Source organism: Geotrypetes seraphini, chromosome 2, assembly GCF_902459505.1.
Source record: "Geotrypetes seraphini chromosome 2, aGeoSer1.1, whole genome shotgun sequence".
In the NCBI taxonomy this organism is placed as follows: Eukaryota; Metazoa; Chordata; class Amphibia; order Gymnophiona; family Dermophiidae; genus Geotrypetes; species Geotrypetes seraphini.
The window spans coordinates 268,018,909-268,036,577 of record NC_047085.1 but is presented as its reverse complement, the minus strand read 5'-3'; the positions used below and the strand labels follow the sequence as shown (position 1 = coordinate 268,036,577).

Genomic DNA, 17,669 nt, shown 5'->3' with positions numbered 1-17,669 from the left:
CCCTTCCATCCACTGTCTGCCCTCTCCCCCTTCCATATGGTATCTGTCTTCTTTCTATGCCCCTCTCCTCTTTCCATCCAGCCTGCGCCCCATCTCCTTTTTACATGATTCATTCCAGCTTCACTGCTCTCTTCATTTTTATTACCTACACCAGATCTAGCATCTTTGTCCCTCTCTGCTTATTTCTTTGCTGACCCCCTTCCCATCAATAATCTCTCTACTTTTTCATTCCTGTCTCTCCCCTTCCCCTTCTCTAATCTCCCTGCCAGCTGTTTCCTTCCTTTTTTCCTTCTCCCTTCCCTCCTCCTGTCCAGTAATAACTCTCTTCCCTTCCCTTTCCCTCCTCCCCTCCCAGCAGCATCTCTCCTTCTCCTTTCCTCCAGGTCCAGTAGTAGCTGTCCCTTTATTTTCCCTTGTCCAGCAGCTTCCCAGACTTCTTTCCCTCCTCCCCTCCCAGCAGCATCTCTCTTCCTTCCCTCCAAGTCCAGTAGCAGCTGTCCCTTTTTCCCCCTTGTCCAGCAGTTTCCCAGCCTTCAACAGTGGTTTTCTCTCCTCCCAGCAGCTCTCCGTACTTGCCAGCGCAGATCATCTTTCACAGCATATCTCTGTCACATTATCTCTTCTGCAGTCGCTTTAATGGTGGATGACCTCCAATCTATCCAGAGGTCTCCTTTTCTACTTGCCTTCTCATCTCAGGGTGATCATGATAGATGCATCTCCTTATGCTTAGGGAGCATATATAGACGGCCTTCAAACCCAGGGTCACTGGTCCACCAGAGAATGGAAATTTCACATCAATTTCTTAGAACTCAGAGCAATGTATTATTCCCTCAAGGCTTTTCAACATCTTCTGTGGCCTCAAGCCCTCCTCCATTGCACAGACATCCAAGTAGCAATGTACTACATAAACAAGCAAGGAGGTATGGGCTGTCTCCTCCTATGCCAAGAAGCCCAGAAAATCTGGTTTTGGGTGACAGCTCGCAATCTTCTTAAAGACTGTCTACATTCAAGGGGAGAAGAATTCCCTAGCAGACAACCTCAGCAGAATTCTTCAACCTCACAAATGGACTCTCAACTCTGCAGCTCTTCATCCAATATTTGCTCAATGGGGCACTCCTCAAGTAGACTTATTTGCAGCTCCCCACAATCACAAGCTGCCCTAGTTCTGCTCCAGACTATACTTTCCTCATCATCTGGAAGCAGATGTATTTCTTCTGGATTGGACATGTTTCTCTATGCATTTCCACCCACTTGTCTCGTACTCAAAACTCTGTTCAAACTCAAACGAGAGTCAGCCACAATAATTCTCATTGCTCTACGATGGCCCAGGCAGCATTGGTTCTCCCTTCCCTTCTACTTCAACTCAGCTCCAGGGGCCAATACCTCTGCAAATTTTTCCTACTCTGTTCTACATCCCAACCTGCACTCATTACACCTATCAGTTTGGTTTCTCTTGGGCTGAATACATCTCAGTTACTTCTCTCTCAGCCTGTACGCAATATTGAGGCGTACTTTGTCCTATCTCTATGGAGTGTCATGGCTCTATCCACATAGTCTTGGGCTGGAGCTAGAAGTCATATAAGTATTACCAATTCGTATACAGCACTGGTACACAATAATCTATTCTATTGACGCCTCCAAGAAACCAACCACTCAACAATGTTATCAACAGAAGTGCACTCGGTTTTCTTCCTGGTGTCGTCTTCATCATCACAATCCAACTTCCTTGTCAGTGGAATTGTTGTTGGATTATCTTCTTCATCTGTAGGACTCTGGCCTCAAGTCTACATCTGTCAGAGTCCATATCAGTGCTATTACAGCTTTTCACATGCCAGTCGAGGGAAAACCTCTTACTGCTTATCCTTTGGTCTCCAGATTCATGAAAGGACTTTTCAATGCGAAACTATCTCAAGCCTTCTCCTGAAGTCTGGGACCTTAATGTAGTTCTTTCCAGGTTGATGAAGCCACCATTTGAACCAGTGGCCTCAGCTCATCTCAAATTTAATTACCTGGAAAGTTGTTTTTCTTAGCTCGCTCAATTCTGCCAGGAGGATCAGTGAGTTACAAGCGTTGGTGGCAGATCCACCCTTCACAGTTTTTCACCATGATAAAGTGGTTCTATGCCCACATCCAAAGTTTCTACTGAAAGTTGTCACGGAGTTTCATCTCAATCAGTTGATTGCTCTTCCAGTTTTTTTTCCCTAAGCCTCATTCTCATGCTGGTGAAACGGTGCTGCAAGCGTGTTTTGGTCTATTAAATCGAAAGGACAAAGCCACATAGAACATCTCCCCAACTTTTCATCTCCCCAACTTTTCATCTCATTTGATCCTAACAAGTTGGGGCATCCTGTTTCCAAGAAAACGATTTCCAACTGGATAGCAGCCTGTATATCATTCTGCTATGCTCAGACTGGTCTGCACCTGGAAAGTCGCGTCACAGCTCACAAAGTGGCAGCTTCTGTAGCTTTCCTTAGATCTACTCCTATTGAGGAAATCTGTAAAGCTACCACCTGGTCCTCACATTATTGTCTGGAGTCTTTCTCCAGACGGGTTGGGCACTTCAGCCAGTCAATATTACAAAATTTATTTTCTTAAAGGCCAACTCTCCCACCATCCCATTCTAGTTAGCTTGGAGGTCACCCATGTGTGAGAATATGCTGCCTGCTTGTCCTGGGATAAAGCACAGTTACTTACCATAACAGGTGTTATCCAGGGATAGCAGGCAAATATTTTCACAACCCACCCACCTCCCCTGGTTGGTTTCTTAGCTGGCTTATCCTAACTAAGGGACTGTGCGCCTACATTGGGCGGGAAGGCACTTGCGCATGCGCGGTGCGGACTGATCACAAACTTTCTAAAACTTAAAGTTGCAATTCACTTTTTAAGTGTCCATACTGAGGTTCCGTCGGTGACGTCACCCACATATGGGAATATCTGCCTGCTGTCCCTGGATAAGAACATAATAACATAAGAATTGCCGCTGCTGGGTCAGACCAATGGTCCATCGTGCCCAGCAGTCCGCTCACGCAGCGGCCCTTAGGTCAAAGACCAGTGCCCTATTTGAGTCTAGCCTTACCTGCATACGTTCTGGTTCCGCAGGAACTTATCTAACCTTTTCTTGAATCCCTGGAATGTGCTTTCCCTTATTTATTTATTTTTAATTACATTACATTACATTAGGGATTTCTATTCCGCCATTACCTTGCGGATCAAGGCGGATTACAAAAGATTAATAAAAACGGTGTTACAATGGGAAAACTATTGATTAGCTAGAGAGGTAAGTAGTAGATCTTTTAAACATTTCACGGGTTGTTAAGGATAAGGCGGTTTGCAAAAGAATTAAGAAGGGGGTCACAATGGAAGTTCTGTTGTTATTACTAGTGAAGTAAAGGGTAGATCAATTGTCAGTTTTAGAGTTATTAAGAGTACGTGGTGTTATGGTTGCTTCAGGAATTTCTTGAAAAGTATAGTTTTTATTTATTTTCTGAATGTCTTGTAGTCTGGGGTGGTCGTCGGAAGGTTGGAAATCTGGTTGTCCAGCCTTGCGGCTTGAGTGGCTAGGAGGCCGTCATGTAGTTTTGTTCGTTTTACTTCCTTGATTGGGGGAGGTACGAATGGGGAGTGAGTTTTTCTGTGTCTGGTAGTGGGTGCTTGGATGAGACGATTGTTCAAGTAAGATGGGCTGTCTCTGTTTAGGGTTTTAAATAACATGCAGTAGAATTTAAATTGGATTCTTTCTTGGATTGGAAGCCAATGTGAGTTGATGTAGGATTCTGTGATATGGTCATATTTTCTCAATGAGTAGATGAGTCTCAAAGCTGTATTTTGGATTGTTTGAAGTTGTCTAATCATAGTAACAGGGCAAGGAAGGAAGAGGATGCTGCAGTAGTCCAGTAGACCTAATATTAGGGATTGAACTATAAGTTGGAATTGTGTTCTTTCAAAGAATTTCCGGACTAGTCTCAGATTTCTCATGATTGCGAAGGATTTCTGAATTGTTTTGTTTATTTGCGGTTGCATGGTGCAGCATCTGTCTATGGTCATGCCAAGTAGTTTTATGGTGGTTTGGATGGGATAGTTGATTGCGTTGAGTTCTAAGTTGGTTGTGGTTTGGACCTTGTCATTTTCGAGAAGGATGAATTTGGTTTTGTCTGGGTTGAGTTTAAGTTTGTGATCTTTCATCCAGGTTGTGACTGTTTCAAGTGTTCGGTGAAGTGTGTCTGTCATGGTAGGTTTAGAATGATCATATGGGATGAGGATGGTGATGTCATCTGCATAACTATAGGTGGTTATGCCTAGATTGTCCAGATGTGTTCCTAGAGAAGTAGTGTAAAGGTTGAAGAGAGTAGGGGATAGTGGAGATCCTTGTGGTACGCCACAGGGGTTTGACCAAGGTTCTGATTTTTCTTTGTTTGATTTTACACTGTAGGTTCTGGATTTTAGGAAGCCTTCAAACCAAGAGTATACTTTATCTGAGATGTCTATTGCATCTATGATCTGTAGAAGGATATTGTGATCTACTAAGTCGAATGCAGAAGTTAGGTCCAGTTGTATGAGAAGCATTTTTTTCCCTGTACTAAGATGTTGTCTGACAGTGTCCATAAGGGAGCCTAGTAGTGTCTCTGTGCTGAAGTTGGTTCAAGAACATCAAGAACAAAAAACACTTTGATAAAGGAAATTAAATATACATTGAAGAAATTATTATCAAAACAGAAGAAAAGGGGTGAAACCTTCACTCCTATTACCAATACCATGATCATAGTCCACATTTAGGTGAGGTAGAGCCATACCCAGTCAAGGGGATTTGACTTTAAGAAATCAATCACGGTCATATTAACACATGTCCTTCAGAAATGCAGGGTTCTTTTGGATATTTACATTTAGGCCTGAGTGGCAGAAATTACGGAGGGGTCTGGAGCCTTAATGGCAGCCTTTCCTTCCAAAAAAAATTGCAATTGTTCTGGTTCATAGAAGATATATTTGTTTGCCTGATAAGTAATGCAACATTTACAAGGAAATCTAAGCTGATAGGTTGCTCCCAAACCCAGAACTAACTGACGGAACGTCAGAAATTTCTTACATCTAGCCTGCGTCCACTTTGAAACATCAGGAAAAATAGCAATCTTGTGATCATAAAATTCAACATTTTCAGTTCTGTAAAAAAGATGGAGAACAGCTTCTTTGTCTTGCAAGAAAACAGAGGTCACAAGCAGAGTTCTGTTGCTGAAATTTCAAACTGTGAGAATTTCAACATCCCGGTAAAATCCAATTCTCCAGGATGCGGAGATGACTTATCTTTTTCCTCTTTCGAAATGTTAAGATAGTACAATTTCTGCAGCGGAGGCATATTAGTCTCTGAAAATTTTAATACTGAAGTCAGGAAAGAATGGAAAACAATCTAGGAGATTGTATTCTAGATACAGGAAAATTTAGAAGTCTCAAATTCAAATTCCTATTAGCATTTTCTAAATTTTCAATTTTCCTGATTAATAGATTTTTATCTTTCATCTGAAAATTAGATGCAGCTTTTAATTCTAAGACTGTTTTCTCTACTTGATCCAGTCTACCTGATTGTAGTTGAATTTTTCCTTCACAGTTTTTAATTTGAATTGCAGTTTGTTGAGTCGACAACTGACCTGTTCTTCTCCCTCGTACTCACTCACTCTTTCCGCTCTTAAGTCCAATTATTCTGTACCTTCTCTAATCTTTTGTAAACCGCATAGAACTTCACTGTATTGCGGTATATAAACTGTTGTTATTATTACTAGTCTTATAGCCCGTTACATTAACGGGTGCTAGAATATGTGTGTGTGTCTGTCTTTATTTCTTTTTCTCTCTCCTTAGCGCTTTCTGCATTCTACTCCCCGTCCATTATCCTTTCCTTTTACCTCCCCTGTGTCCTCCACCATCCCATCACTGCTCACCTTATCCAGCAGCAGCTCTTCTCCCTTTGTTTTACCTCCCCCCTGTCTTTCTTTCTGTCTGTCTCTCTGGCCCCATCTGTCATTGTTTCTCTCTGCCTCAGCACTGTGAGGTTCTAGAGAATGACACGGTGACAGATTCCGTCACTGCCACCGTCCCCACACATAACCGTGGGAAACCATCCCATGCTATTCTTTAGTGTTTATGTCAACTTCAGTCTTTTTACACCAGCATTCTTCAATGCAAGGCTTGAGGGTTAGTGGTTGTGTCCATTCATACTCTTGATTCTTCCCTCTCTCCTGAAAGAGTGCAGATGGTTTATAGCGGTTATCCGCAGGGATGGGGACAAATTCTGTCACCGTGTCATTCTCTAGAACCTCACAGTGCTGAGGCAGCAGCTTTAACCACATCAAATTTGGTACCTTTCCATTATATTTTCAGAGAATAGTTTTGCCCCCAGTTATCCAGTCACTGGTCTGTTTTTCTTCCCCCAACCTAACTAAAGCAAATTAGCTCTGACATTCCTGCATCTGAGGCATATGACTCCTGCCATTGAAAGGCAATGTTTCAAGAAACAGATTGATCTTACAAAAGTTAACACCAGCCTTTTTGTGAGGGGGAGGAGTTGGGGGGGTGATGATTTGGATAACCAAGTCTACTTCTACCTTTGTAGTTACCCTGGAAGACTGTTTATAAGCATCTTAAATAAAGTAAAACCCACAGGCAAAGCCAGGATCTCTCTCTGTTAACAGGCTACTTCGGTGTGTTTGTAGAGTGCTAGGAAGCCTCTGTCAATAATTTGAAGGTGGGCTGTCTAGGACCTCCACAGGGCTCCCTCACCGCGGGGAAAGTGCCTCCGGGTGGGTTATTTGGTCACGCCTTACCATCACTCCGTACTTGAGCGCGATGCCCTGCAGCGTATCGCCGTCGCCAACCCGGTGCGCCACGTATCTCTCGGCCAGAGGCGCCCTCACGCCAGCCGTACTGCCGTAGGAGCGCGCAGACCTCCATCAAGCAAAAACAGCACTACCGGCCAAAGTTTATTTTAAAGTTTAAAGCCGCTGCGGCAGCTCCTCACACTATCACTGCCTGCGTTGGAAGCCTCATGAGAGGAGCCGCTGCAGTGGCTTTAAACTTTAAAATAAACTTTGGGCAGTAGTGCTGTTTTTGCTTGATGGAGGTCTGCGCGAGCAGAGAGGCGGTGTGGGGCCATTTATTTTTAATTTTGAAGGCGGCACAAGCTGACTCGGAATCGGGGCCTTCCGCTGTTGCAGGAGTGGAGCGGGCTTCTGGAGGCGATCAGCGGGTGGCTGCGGTCCCGTGCTGAAGTCCTCTATCCCAACTGTCTGGCAGACGCGGTAAGAGCTGAGAGGGCCGGCGGAATAAATATTTAGCCTTCCCCCCTCCAGCGCGGTGTCAGAACTGGTTCAGTGTCATCCACCTCGGGGGAGGGAGAGAGATAGTTTCACGCGCATGCGCACTTCCTATGTGTCGCTACAGCTCACAGAAAACCGGCGCACACATAGGAAATGCGCATGCGCGGCCTAGCGTTTTATTATATTAGATTATTATTAAATTGGGAGCATACCTGATGAAGGCTCTCCATGGCTCCCCACAACGCCTCCATATCCTCCACTTCTTGGTTAATCAGGGGTTACAGAGGCCGAATTGGAGAAACTACTCCATTTTCTGCACTCGTCACTCCCTGAGTGCCTCCTTCTCCCCCTGCCACTTGTTGGTAACCCGGCAAAGATCGAACCACCTCCGGGGTCAAAGGCAACACCATCGACTCTGACGGAGACTCGCTTCCCGTTGAGTAGAGGGACTGCCCAACATCATCCCAGGACGGGTAGGCATTACAGGCCCGAGCGGGCTCAATGAGAAATCACTGTCTAGCTCCGAGGTCTGCCCCCCTCGGAGAGCAGATCCGCCCGATCCAAAAGGGACAGCATAAACTGTAATAGCTGTCTGACGTGTGACTGAAGAGGCAGAGGAGGCCGGGAGATCTCTCCTCTGTTTCCCCCTACGTTTCAGCATTCCAAAAATCAAATTCCGCTATTAAAGCAGGTAAGAAAGTCTTCACAAAAAGAAAAAAAACGCCGCAAGTAGGGGAGCCTCTTACAACACGTCTCTCCCTGACGCCATCTTGGCTCCAACCATGTGTGCTTTCCCTTATAGCAGCCTAAGTAACTGTGCTTTCTCTCCGGACGTGCTTCCATTTCTGCCACATCTGCCAATTAAAGCTATTTAAAGGCTCTTAATTAAAGGGTCTACTAGAGTCGGTGGAAACCAGGTGGAATGAGGTCTAAAATTAGTAATTTCTGTTATTTCTGTTGTCTCATCTACCACTTAAGATGTAGTATTCTAATAAATTTCTCAATGTCTACTTGTGTTTGAAAGGAATCATGTTTATAGGTGTTAACAAAGGACAAACCTTTCTGTAAAGCTTGTTGTTATGCGCTTGTGAGTGTTTGTTGAGATCAATTAATGACCACATCATTTTCAAAAAGGGATTGGACGACTTCCTGGAGGAAAAGGGGATTGAAGGGTATAATTAGAGGGATACTATACAGGACAAAATGTTTTAAGAGGATGATCACTTATAGGTCATTGACCTGGGGGGCCGTCGCGGGAGCAGACTGCTGGGCATGATGGACCTATGGTCTGACTTGGCAGAGGCGATGCTTATGTTCTTATGTGTTAAGTTTGTTTTTGAGACTGCATCTGTATTCCTCGGAACATTGCTCTTTTCCTTTCTCTTCTGGTACCATGCTGTAAAAAAGCCTTCTGTCTCATCTTCGGAGGTCTATCCACTTCCTACAGAACTTGTGGATCCACTAAAAACTACTTTTTTATTGCTTTCATTGCTCGAGACACCTACTGGTTGTTTTTTCTTCCAGGAATACACTTAACAGTTTTGTAGTCTTCTTCGTCCTCCTTGTATTTTCTCAACTTCATTCTTTGTATATCTAATTGAAATTGCTCTAGTTTCTTCTTGGTTTCACTCAGTTGCATTTCAAAATGATCTAATCCTAGTGTTCTCATTTTTTTCAACTTCTTTTCTAATATCATCTACCTCCTTTGTTCTTTGTATTAACACCATTAGATCCAATGAACATTTGTTCAGGATTTGGTGCCATTTCACTACAAATTCTTCATCATCGCTGAATAATCTGGGTTCAAGGTTTACTCTTAACCCCCTCGGGATATATTCTTGTTTATAATATTCTCTTAATGTTGCCCCGTGCAAATCATCTTTAATGAGGCGTTTGCTGTTACTTATAAAGTTAGCCCACTGATCTCCAGAGAACTGATTTTCTGTATACTGTTTTAAAGACATTCCTTTGAGTGCATCTGCCACTAATTCTGAAGAGAAGCTTCAACCGGATTGCCATGACTGGCTAGCCATCGTCACCATTATTTGTAGTGAAACTAATCAATTCAAGATTATGGTGAAGTGGGTCCTGTGGCAGATAACGTGCTAATCTTTAGTAAAAGATCCCATTCGATAGCTACAAAATATGTAATATTCAGCTGGACTTTCATAATCATTTAACCAGTTTATATATACATACCTTTTGTCACAAAAATGATAGTAACTCATTTTCTGCCTTATTATTTTCTTATGTTGTCTGCATTGTAGGAAATAAAGGAAATAAATTCATCCTCTTCCGATTTTACTTGCAACAAAGATTTACTTGATTATGTGGTGAGTATCGTATTTTATTTTTACATATTGTATTATGCTAAAGATGAAAGCAACATCCTGGGTGGGCGGAGTCAGAGAGAAAGGCCCAGCGTAGGCCACAGGCAGCCTTTGAGTATGGCTGTTGCTGTTGTTGCAGGGCCGAAGACTAGCTGCAAAGGTACACCGGGTGTAAGGGACTTGAGAGAGAAAGCCAGTTGGTTGAATGGCCGACTGTTTTTACAAAAAATTACTGTTGCAGTAAAAATATTTTAGAACTGCATCTTGGTCTGAGAGTTCCAAAATGCCACCAGGAAAATAAGATGATGTGGACAACTAAAGGCATATTTCTTCTCCTTGGCTTTCTGTTCTTAATCTTCTAGGTAACCTTTCTCTAATGTTCCATCTTTGGCTTTATCTCAACTAATGTGGACAGAAGTATCTTCAGTTTTTTTCCTAACCATATTGTTCATTTCTTCCCTTTCCCCAACCTTTTTTTGTTTATTGTAACCTACCGACTCCATCCTTTCTTCATATTTCCTAGTTGGTTTGATTGATTAACTGTATTTTATGTTCCTTACCCTATTTAATTTTTATATTTACTTATTTACAATTTTTATTGTAAACCGCTTAGATTTACCCTTGGTTTTATATTTGCGGTATATTAAATAAACTAGTTTTATAGCCCGTTACATTAACGGGTGCTAGAATATGTGTGTGTGTGTCTGTCTTTATTTCTTTCTCTCTCTGTCTCCTTAGCCGCTTTCTGTATTTCTGTCATTCTTTCTTTTGGCTGTCCACCACCACCCCTTGCATGCTCCCCCTGTCCATTCTCCCTTCTTTATACCTCCCCTGTGTCCACCACCACCCCTTCACTGCTCCCCTTATCCAGCAGCAGCCCTTCTCCCGTTGTTCTAACTCCCCCCTATCCATCAGCACCTCTTCCTGCTACCCCTGTCCAGCAGTAGGCCTCCCTTCCTTTTTTCCCCCCCTGTCCATCAGCACCTTTTCCTGCTCCCCCTGTCCAGCAGTAGGCCTCCCTTCCTTTTTTCCCCACCCTGTCCATCAGCACCTCTTTGTGCTCCCCCTGTCCAGCAGTAGGCCTCCCTTTCTTTCCCCCCCTCCCCGTCCATCAGCACCTCTTCGTGCTCCCCCTGTCCAGCAGTAGGCCTCCCTTTCTTTTTCCCCCCATGTCCATCAGCACCTCTTCCTGCTCTTCCTGTCCAGCAGTAGGCCTCCCTTTCTTTTCCCCCCTGTCCATCAGCACTTCTTCCTGCTACCCCTGTCCAGCAGTAGGCCTCCCTTCCTTTTCCCCCCCCCCCATCCAGCAGCACCTCTTCCTGCTCCCTCTGTCCAGCAGTAGGCCTCCCTTCCTTTTTTCCTCCCCTGTCCATCAACACCTCTTCCTGCTCTTCCTGTCCAGCAGTAGGCCTCCCTTTCTTTCCCCCCCTGTCCATCAGCACTTCTTCCTGCTACCCCTGTCCAGCAGTAGGCCTCCCTTCCTTTTCCCCCCCCCCCCATCCAGCAGCACCTCTTCCTGCTCCCTCTGTCCAGCAGTAGGCCTCCCTTCCTTTTTCCCCCCCTTTCTCTATCCCCCAACAGTCCAGCATCTCCCTTCTCTCTGTCTCCTCCTGTCAGCCGCTGCCATTTGCCATCTGGTCGAGCCGCTGCCGACAGGCGGTGTCCAGCTCCGGCGCGTTGCTCAAAGGCACAGCAGCGGGAGCAGCACCACCAGCAGCAGCGCTGCCATCTCCGCTTCCGGACACTGCGGGAGCCCTTCTCAAGGGGGCGGGACAGGCTGCTGAGGAGCTTCGGGGGCTGCTGCTGTTAGCCCTGGCAGAGACGGAGTGGCCAAGCTGAGCTGGCGGCAGTGCCAGCACCGCTCTCCCTCTCGCCGGGCCAGAAAAGGAGGAGAGTTACGGTTGGGTGCAGTCCGTCTGTTATATGGTGACGTATAAGCGCGCATGCGCACTCTTGTGGCCACATCGCAACGGATCAGGGAACTCGGCTTTAGAGTGCGCATGCGCGCTTACCATTTTATTATTATAGATTGAACTGCTGTTGTGAATTATTCATCTGTAAACTTTTCTTGCTATGGAATCGCTCCTATTCAGTTAAATACACAGTCAAGTCACATTATTATGTCCACCTGCTATTATCCAGAATAACTGCCTCTAGCAGCACAGACGGCAGCCTGACACCGTGGGAGGACTCAGTAAGATTCTGGGTGGTTGCTAGAGGTATCTGGAGTTATGCAGACTGCAGTGCTTCCGACAGTTAGTGACAGGTACATGGTGGTGGATCCAGTCATCGAACATGTTGATCGAGGTGGTCCCAATTGTGCTCAATTGGGTTAAGGGCTGAGCAATTCGGAGGCCAGGGAAGTAGCTGGAAGTCTTGGTAGTGCTCTGTGAACCACTCACAAACAATTCTGACAGTATGACATGTCACATTGTCCTGTTAAAAGATTCCATAGGAAAGACATGTATGGGTAAGGATGGAGAGATACCCATATCGGTTGGGAGTGCCTTCCAGAGCTATCAAGGGACCCAGACCATACCAAGAAAACATTCCCCAGACCATAGCGCTGCCGCCACTAGCTTGTGTACATCCAACAGTGTTTGGTAGTGGTTCTCGGCGGTTTCACACTTGACATGCCAAAATCCATCTGTTCCATGGAGCTCAATTAGTGACTCATTGGAGAAGGCAACCATCTGCCACCAATGTCGGTACTCCTGTGCAAATTGCAGCTGTTTTTTGCAATGAACCCTCGTGAGCATGTGTGCAGTCACCAGGCATCTGCTCCAGAGCCCCATTCGCAACAGGATTTGTTTCACTGCTACAGTTGCAATATTATCAACTTGCTAACATCCCACCTTATATACCCACAAAACCTGAGCGCGACACTTGCATTCGTTCATTGACTATGCGTCCTTGACGTCAGAGGTAGGCAGTAGCGCTGCCCGATTCAATATTCAAATCAATTCACTGATTCACTTCGGGTGAATCGATTCAAATCGATTTACCACGACAAAAAATCGGCCTCCCGATTTGTTGACTGACCCTCGCCCCTAAAGCTGCCTCTTGCTGGCCTGCCGCTCCTGCTTTAGAGTGCGAGTGGGGAGGGTCAGTCGGGAAATGGCTTCCCCGCTGGTGGCCGGCTTCCCCGCATCAATTTACCTAATTTCAGCAGCCTGCCCTGCATAAGATCGCTGACTCTAGTGATCTTTGCAATCTGCCATACGTCGTCCGAGTTGTCTTCTCTCTGCCATGGTCCCGCCCCTTCTCTGAAGTCAGAGGAGAGGTGGGACCGCGGCAGAGAGAAGACAACTCGGATGACGTATGGCAGCTTGCAAAGATCGCTAGTGCCAGCGATCTTATGCAGGGCAGGCTGCTGAAATTAGGTAAATTGAACAAGCAGGCCTTCCGGGGGGAGGTGTAGTCCTTCAGGGGGGGGGGTGCAGGCCTTCCGGGGGGGGAGTTGCAGCCTTCCGTGGGTACAGGCTTCAGAAGGGACAGGTCTTCAGGAGGGGACATGCAGGCCTTCAGGGGGGAACATGCAAGCCTTCAGGGGTGGAGTATAGGCCTTCAGGGGAGGCATGCAGACCTTCAGGAGTGGGGTGTAGGCCTTCAGGGGGGGTGCAGGCCTTCAGGGGTGGGGGGTGCAGGCCTTCAGGGGGAACATGCAGGTCTTCAGGGGGGACATGTAGGCCTTCAGGGGGTTACAGGTCTTCAGGAGGGACAGGCTGGCCTTTAGGGGTGGTGTATAGGCCTTCAGGGGTGGGGTATAGGCCTTCATGGGGGTGCAGACATTCAGGGTAGGGGGCCCTGGTGTAGAAGTACACGGAGGGAGGGAGGGAAGGGGGGGTTCAAAGAGACGAGCATATGCCGGACTTTGGGGAGAAGAAATAATGGGTCTAAAATCAGAGGAGAGGTAGAGAGATGGTGGACAATGGGATTTAGGGATGAAAGGAACAGAAAGGGAGAGATGGTGGACCCTGGGGTGTTGGGAAAGGAGAGTAGTTGAGAAAAGGTAGATCTGTAGATGGAGATGAAAAAAAGGAAAGATGCCAGACCTCCAGGGGAGGGAAGGGAAACAGAAAGGGAGGACAGAGATGGCAGATGGATGGTTAGCATGGAGAAAGAAGAAAGAAGGAGACCCTGGCAAGCAAGTTATCAGAAGACAACCAGAGCCTGGGACCAACAAGATGTGAATAATGACCAGACAACAAAAGGTAGAAAAGCTAATTTTATTTTCTGTTTTGTGATTACAATATGTCAGATTTGAAATGTGTATCCTGCCAGAGCTGGTGTTAGACTGCAAATGTGAGCTAGGATTTAACAGAGAGAGGAAAAATCTTTTTGTTTGTTTGTTTTGTTTACACCACAGCGCCAGTGTGGTTAGGAGAAGGCAAAGGGGGTGAAGAGGCTATAAAATAACCCGCCAGGATGTTTTAAAAAAACACCCAATTGGGAAGGAAAATAGAATCGAAAAATCAATTCAATAGGCTGAATTGAATCAAAATTTTTTTTCCTGAATCGGGCCGCACTAGTAGGCAGTGGTCATAATAATGTGGTATGTCTCAATCAGTTTTAAATTTTTTTCTATCTGCTCAGTCTACTCATACTATTGTAAAGCTCCCAATAAGATAATATAGTTATCCCAACACTCTGAAGACCAACATTTTTAACTAACCCCAACATGAGTATAGTTCTGGATTTATCTTATCCAAAAATGTGGAGTATACCATGTGGGACCTCACCTTCTTCGACTTGCTTATGATCTGAGTTTTTCATTTTTTCAGCTCCATCTTGCTAGTGTTATTATCTGTTCTGTTCTTTCTATCATTGACTTCTGTGGTAGACTTCTATGTTCACTGGAGGCTTAAGCAGATCTCAGGTGGTTGTTTTTTGAGGGGTTTTTTTTTTATAAGAATGGAAGAAAAGGAGGATCTCCACAAAAGTTGCCATTAGTGACCAATACAGTTTCATCTTTTCTCTGGGAAAATAAACATGAAATTTGATTGGTCACTATGGGTAAGTTCTCTCACACACATCCCACCTACCACTCTGTCTTTCTCTCTCTCTCTCTTACACACACATCCCACCTGCCACTCTGCCTCTCTCTCGCTCTTCTTATGTGTGAAAAAATGCACTGTAAATATTACACCAGGAACTAGAACATTTAGTGAGAAAACAAGACAATGGGACTGCTGCAAGATTTCTATGCTGAAATATTCCAATAAACAAATTTAGAATTAAATTCTTTTCTCAGAGGACTAGCAGACATAATATTCTCACATCTTGGTGACAACATCCATTGAACCTGGCACGGACAGTTCTTAGTTTTCTGTAGAGCTGAAAAGCCGTGTCTCAAAGCATGTCCAATTTTAGCCTTATTGTGTCCTCCCTTTGATGTTTTTCTTCAGTTTTCTCAATAATATTGGGGGGGGGGGTTATATTCTCTTATTTTTTGTCAAAATTTCTTTTTTCCAAATTTTGGTTTTTCAAGCTTTTGGGCACTTTTCAGCCCTTTCCCTTGCCATTAGTTTCAGTTCTACTCAACCTCTCTATGTCATTGAGCCTTTTGACTTTGCATCAGTGGTTTTTCCATCAAAGTCCCAGACACCTAGTAGCTTCAAACGGTGCACTTGGATGTAGTAGGACCATTTCAGGCACTGACCCTCACTACTGGTGTGTTCATTGCATAGGTACTGATCATCAGGATATTTCCTGCACACTCTGCTCTTATAGGCAGAAGAGGTCACTTAAAGCCAGAAAATTTTAAAGCCAGAAAATTGTAGTTTGAAAAACTTTTCAGTACAACTTTAGGGACATTAAGCATGGTTGGAGATGCTGACCACAACGCTCAATCACATTCAACTGCAGCATCGACACCAGCACCAGCTGCATCAATGACTCACTCCACTTCCTCATCTTCAACGAATCATCAGCGGAGTCTCATAAGTGAACATAAGTGTCTCCCCTATCAGACATGCATCTTCTCAGGTGTCTACTCCATCAGCATACTCCAAGCATCAACACACTGATGACCGATCACCATCTTTACAGTTGGTGTTTCCTCAGAGGTTTGTCTTGGCATCAAGGTCCCCAAAGCCTTGACACCCAACTCTACAAGCGCCTATTGTAACCTTGTCAACATAGGTACCGATGCCACTACTGTAAGAGCAGCTTTGAACGCTGCTACATCAAGAACTGGCTGGGTTACTGTATTTTTGCCTTGTACAACCTCCTGTATTGTCACTCCTGGCCTCAAACCAGTCCAAGCATCAGCCATGAAGTCCTTCAAGGCATCAATCTTAGATGCTTCGACGTTGAACTTCCATGCGCATGTGTCGTCGTCCAGGGAGTCAACGGTCTACTTCCAGAAGAGCTGACATCAAGGAATCTGACTCGTATTTGTCACCACACTCTTCTAATCATTTCCCAGAGTTTTCTGCAGATGAGTCCTATGGGATACCATCAGATCCTTCACTACCTCCTCCTCCTCGACATGGGTCCCCACCTGTAAGTGTCCTTTCCCAATTTTATTAGATAGATGGGACAAGCACTGCCTATTAGAATGGATTCTGAAGAGGAGCCTCGTGCAGAGCTCATGGGGTCTTGGACTATGAAAAGTGGCCTAAGATTTGTATCAAAGTGACATTACACAAACTCATGAAAGAAGTCCTCTTTAAAAACTGGAAAACTCCACTAACTGTCCCAGTGGTTCCATATAAATTGGACTCTTTATAGAGAATCTAGACATCCTGAATTTGATAGGCCTCAACTTCAATACCAATCTCTAATGGTTGAGTAAGCCCTGAAGCAAAGCAAACAATTCTTGTACATAGGAGGTCTGGCAATTAAGTTCACAAACTTGCCTCCGTATGCTTACATTGGCAGAACAATTCGATACACTTTGTCACCAGCCGTCTCAGGACAATGGGCCCTGAGCGACTGGGACAAGAAAACTCTTGTGGGCCGCTGCGGGCAGCACAAGGATAAGAAAGGAAAAGAAACACTGCCACACCAGGTAAGTAAGGTTTCTGGACAAACAAAACTTGGAATTTATTCTTTCATTCAAAATAAACATAAAGCTTGTCAGGATGTTTCTGCGTGCAAGGATAATCCCAAGAAATCAATAAACAAAAATATATCAGCAAACAGTCTCAAAATAGATTCGGTTCAAATATGGTTCTCAACTCCAATAAGCACAAGGCTTTCTCAAAACTGGGCTGTTCCCACAGTCAATACTCAGTTCATACATTTGCAAAGAAAAAAAAAAAAACTCCCAAAAACACAGACAGTCTTTAGGGCTGAACACTGCAGCCTTAGTCAGAGCTACAGCTATGAGTACACCAGCAGCTGGCGTGCTGGTCAGGCAGTGTGCTCCACGTGGTGACAAACTGCCAAAATAGGCCCACTATCCCACCACTGAATATGTGGGGCAAACCCCACTGCCTGGGATTGCAACAGTCTCTCTTTCACAAAGAGAAACAGCAAATGGCAAAAAAAACCCAAACTAGTTAAGTCTTTTCAGTTCTCATGAGCTTCTTCGCTCTTCAGCTTCCACAGGATTAACATAAAACCTGGAAGTAACTTAAACAGCAAGGCATCAGCTACTCACTCAGGTAATACCAGCTGCTTGCTTTTCATGCAACAAACCTCCACTGGAAGTACTTCACTCAAAGGCTCAGCAATTGGCTCCGGGTCTAGCTCCTTATCATGAGACTCTTCAGTCATACAGAAAGGGGCTTCCTCTCCAGCCTCTGTAAGCTCCATGCATTCTGGCAGTGGACCGTTATCAAGAGCTCCCAGCCCTGAGCGCTGCTGCCTGTCCTTCCCCTGTCTTTTCTCCTTCTGACTCTTTAGTAGCTTAGTCCGGTGAGCAAGCAGTCTGCAGCCCTGCCCCCAACCCTCAGGTGAAAAGGATTTCCTGTGAGCAACCTTAGGAATGTGAGGGGGCTGGGCAACCTGCACCTCTGCTCTCTGACTCCCTCTAGAGGTCAAGGAAGAAAAGTCACCTACTGGTTCAGAAAGAGGTTTAAGTGGATCAGTA

General features: G+C 45.1%; 1 protein-coding gene across 5 annotated transcripts in view; it reads left to right on the top strand.

The window, feature by feature from the left end:
* Positions 1 to 17,669, top strand: part of LOC117353556 (nuclear factor of activated T-cells 5-like) — a 281,088-nt gene that overhangs the window by 195,777 nt on the left and 67,642 nt on the right. For all 5 annotated transcript variants that reach the window (XM_033929614.1, XM_033929613.1, XM_033929615.1 and 2 more), the window contains exon 13: positions 9,566 to 9,631. In XM_033929614.1, coding sequence (XP_033785505.1) covers positions 9,566 to 9,631 — 66 coding nt within the window. The remainder of the gene's footprint in view (positions 1 to 9,565; positions 9,632 to 17,669) is intronic.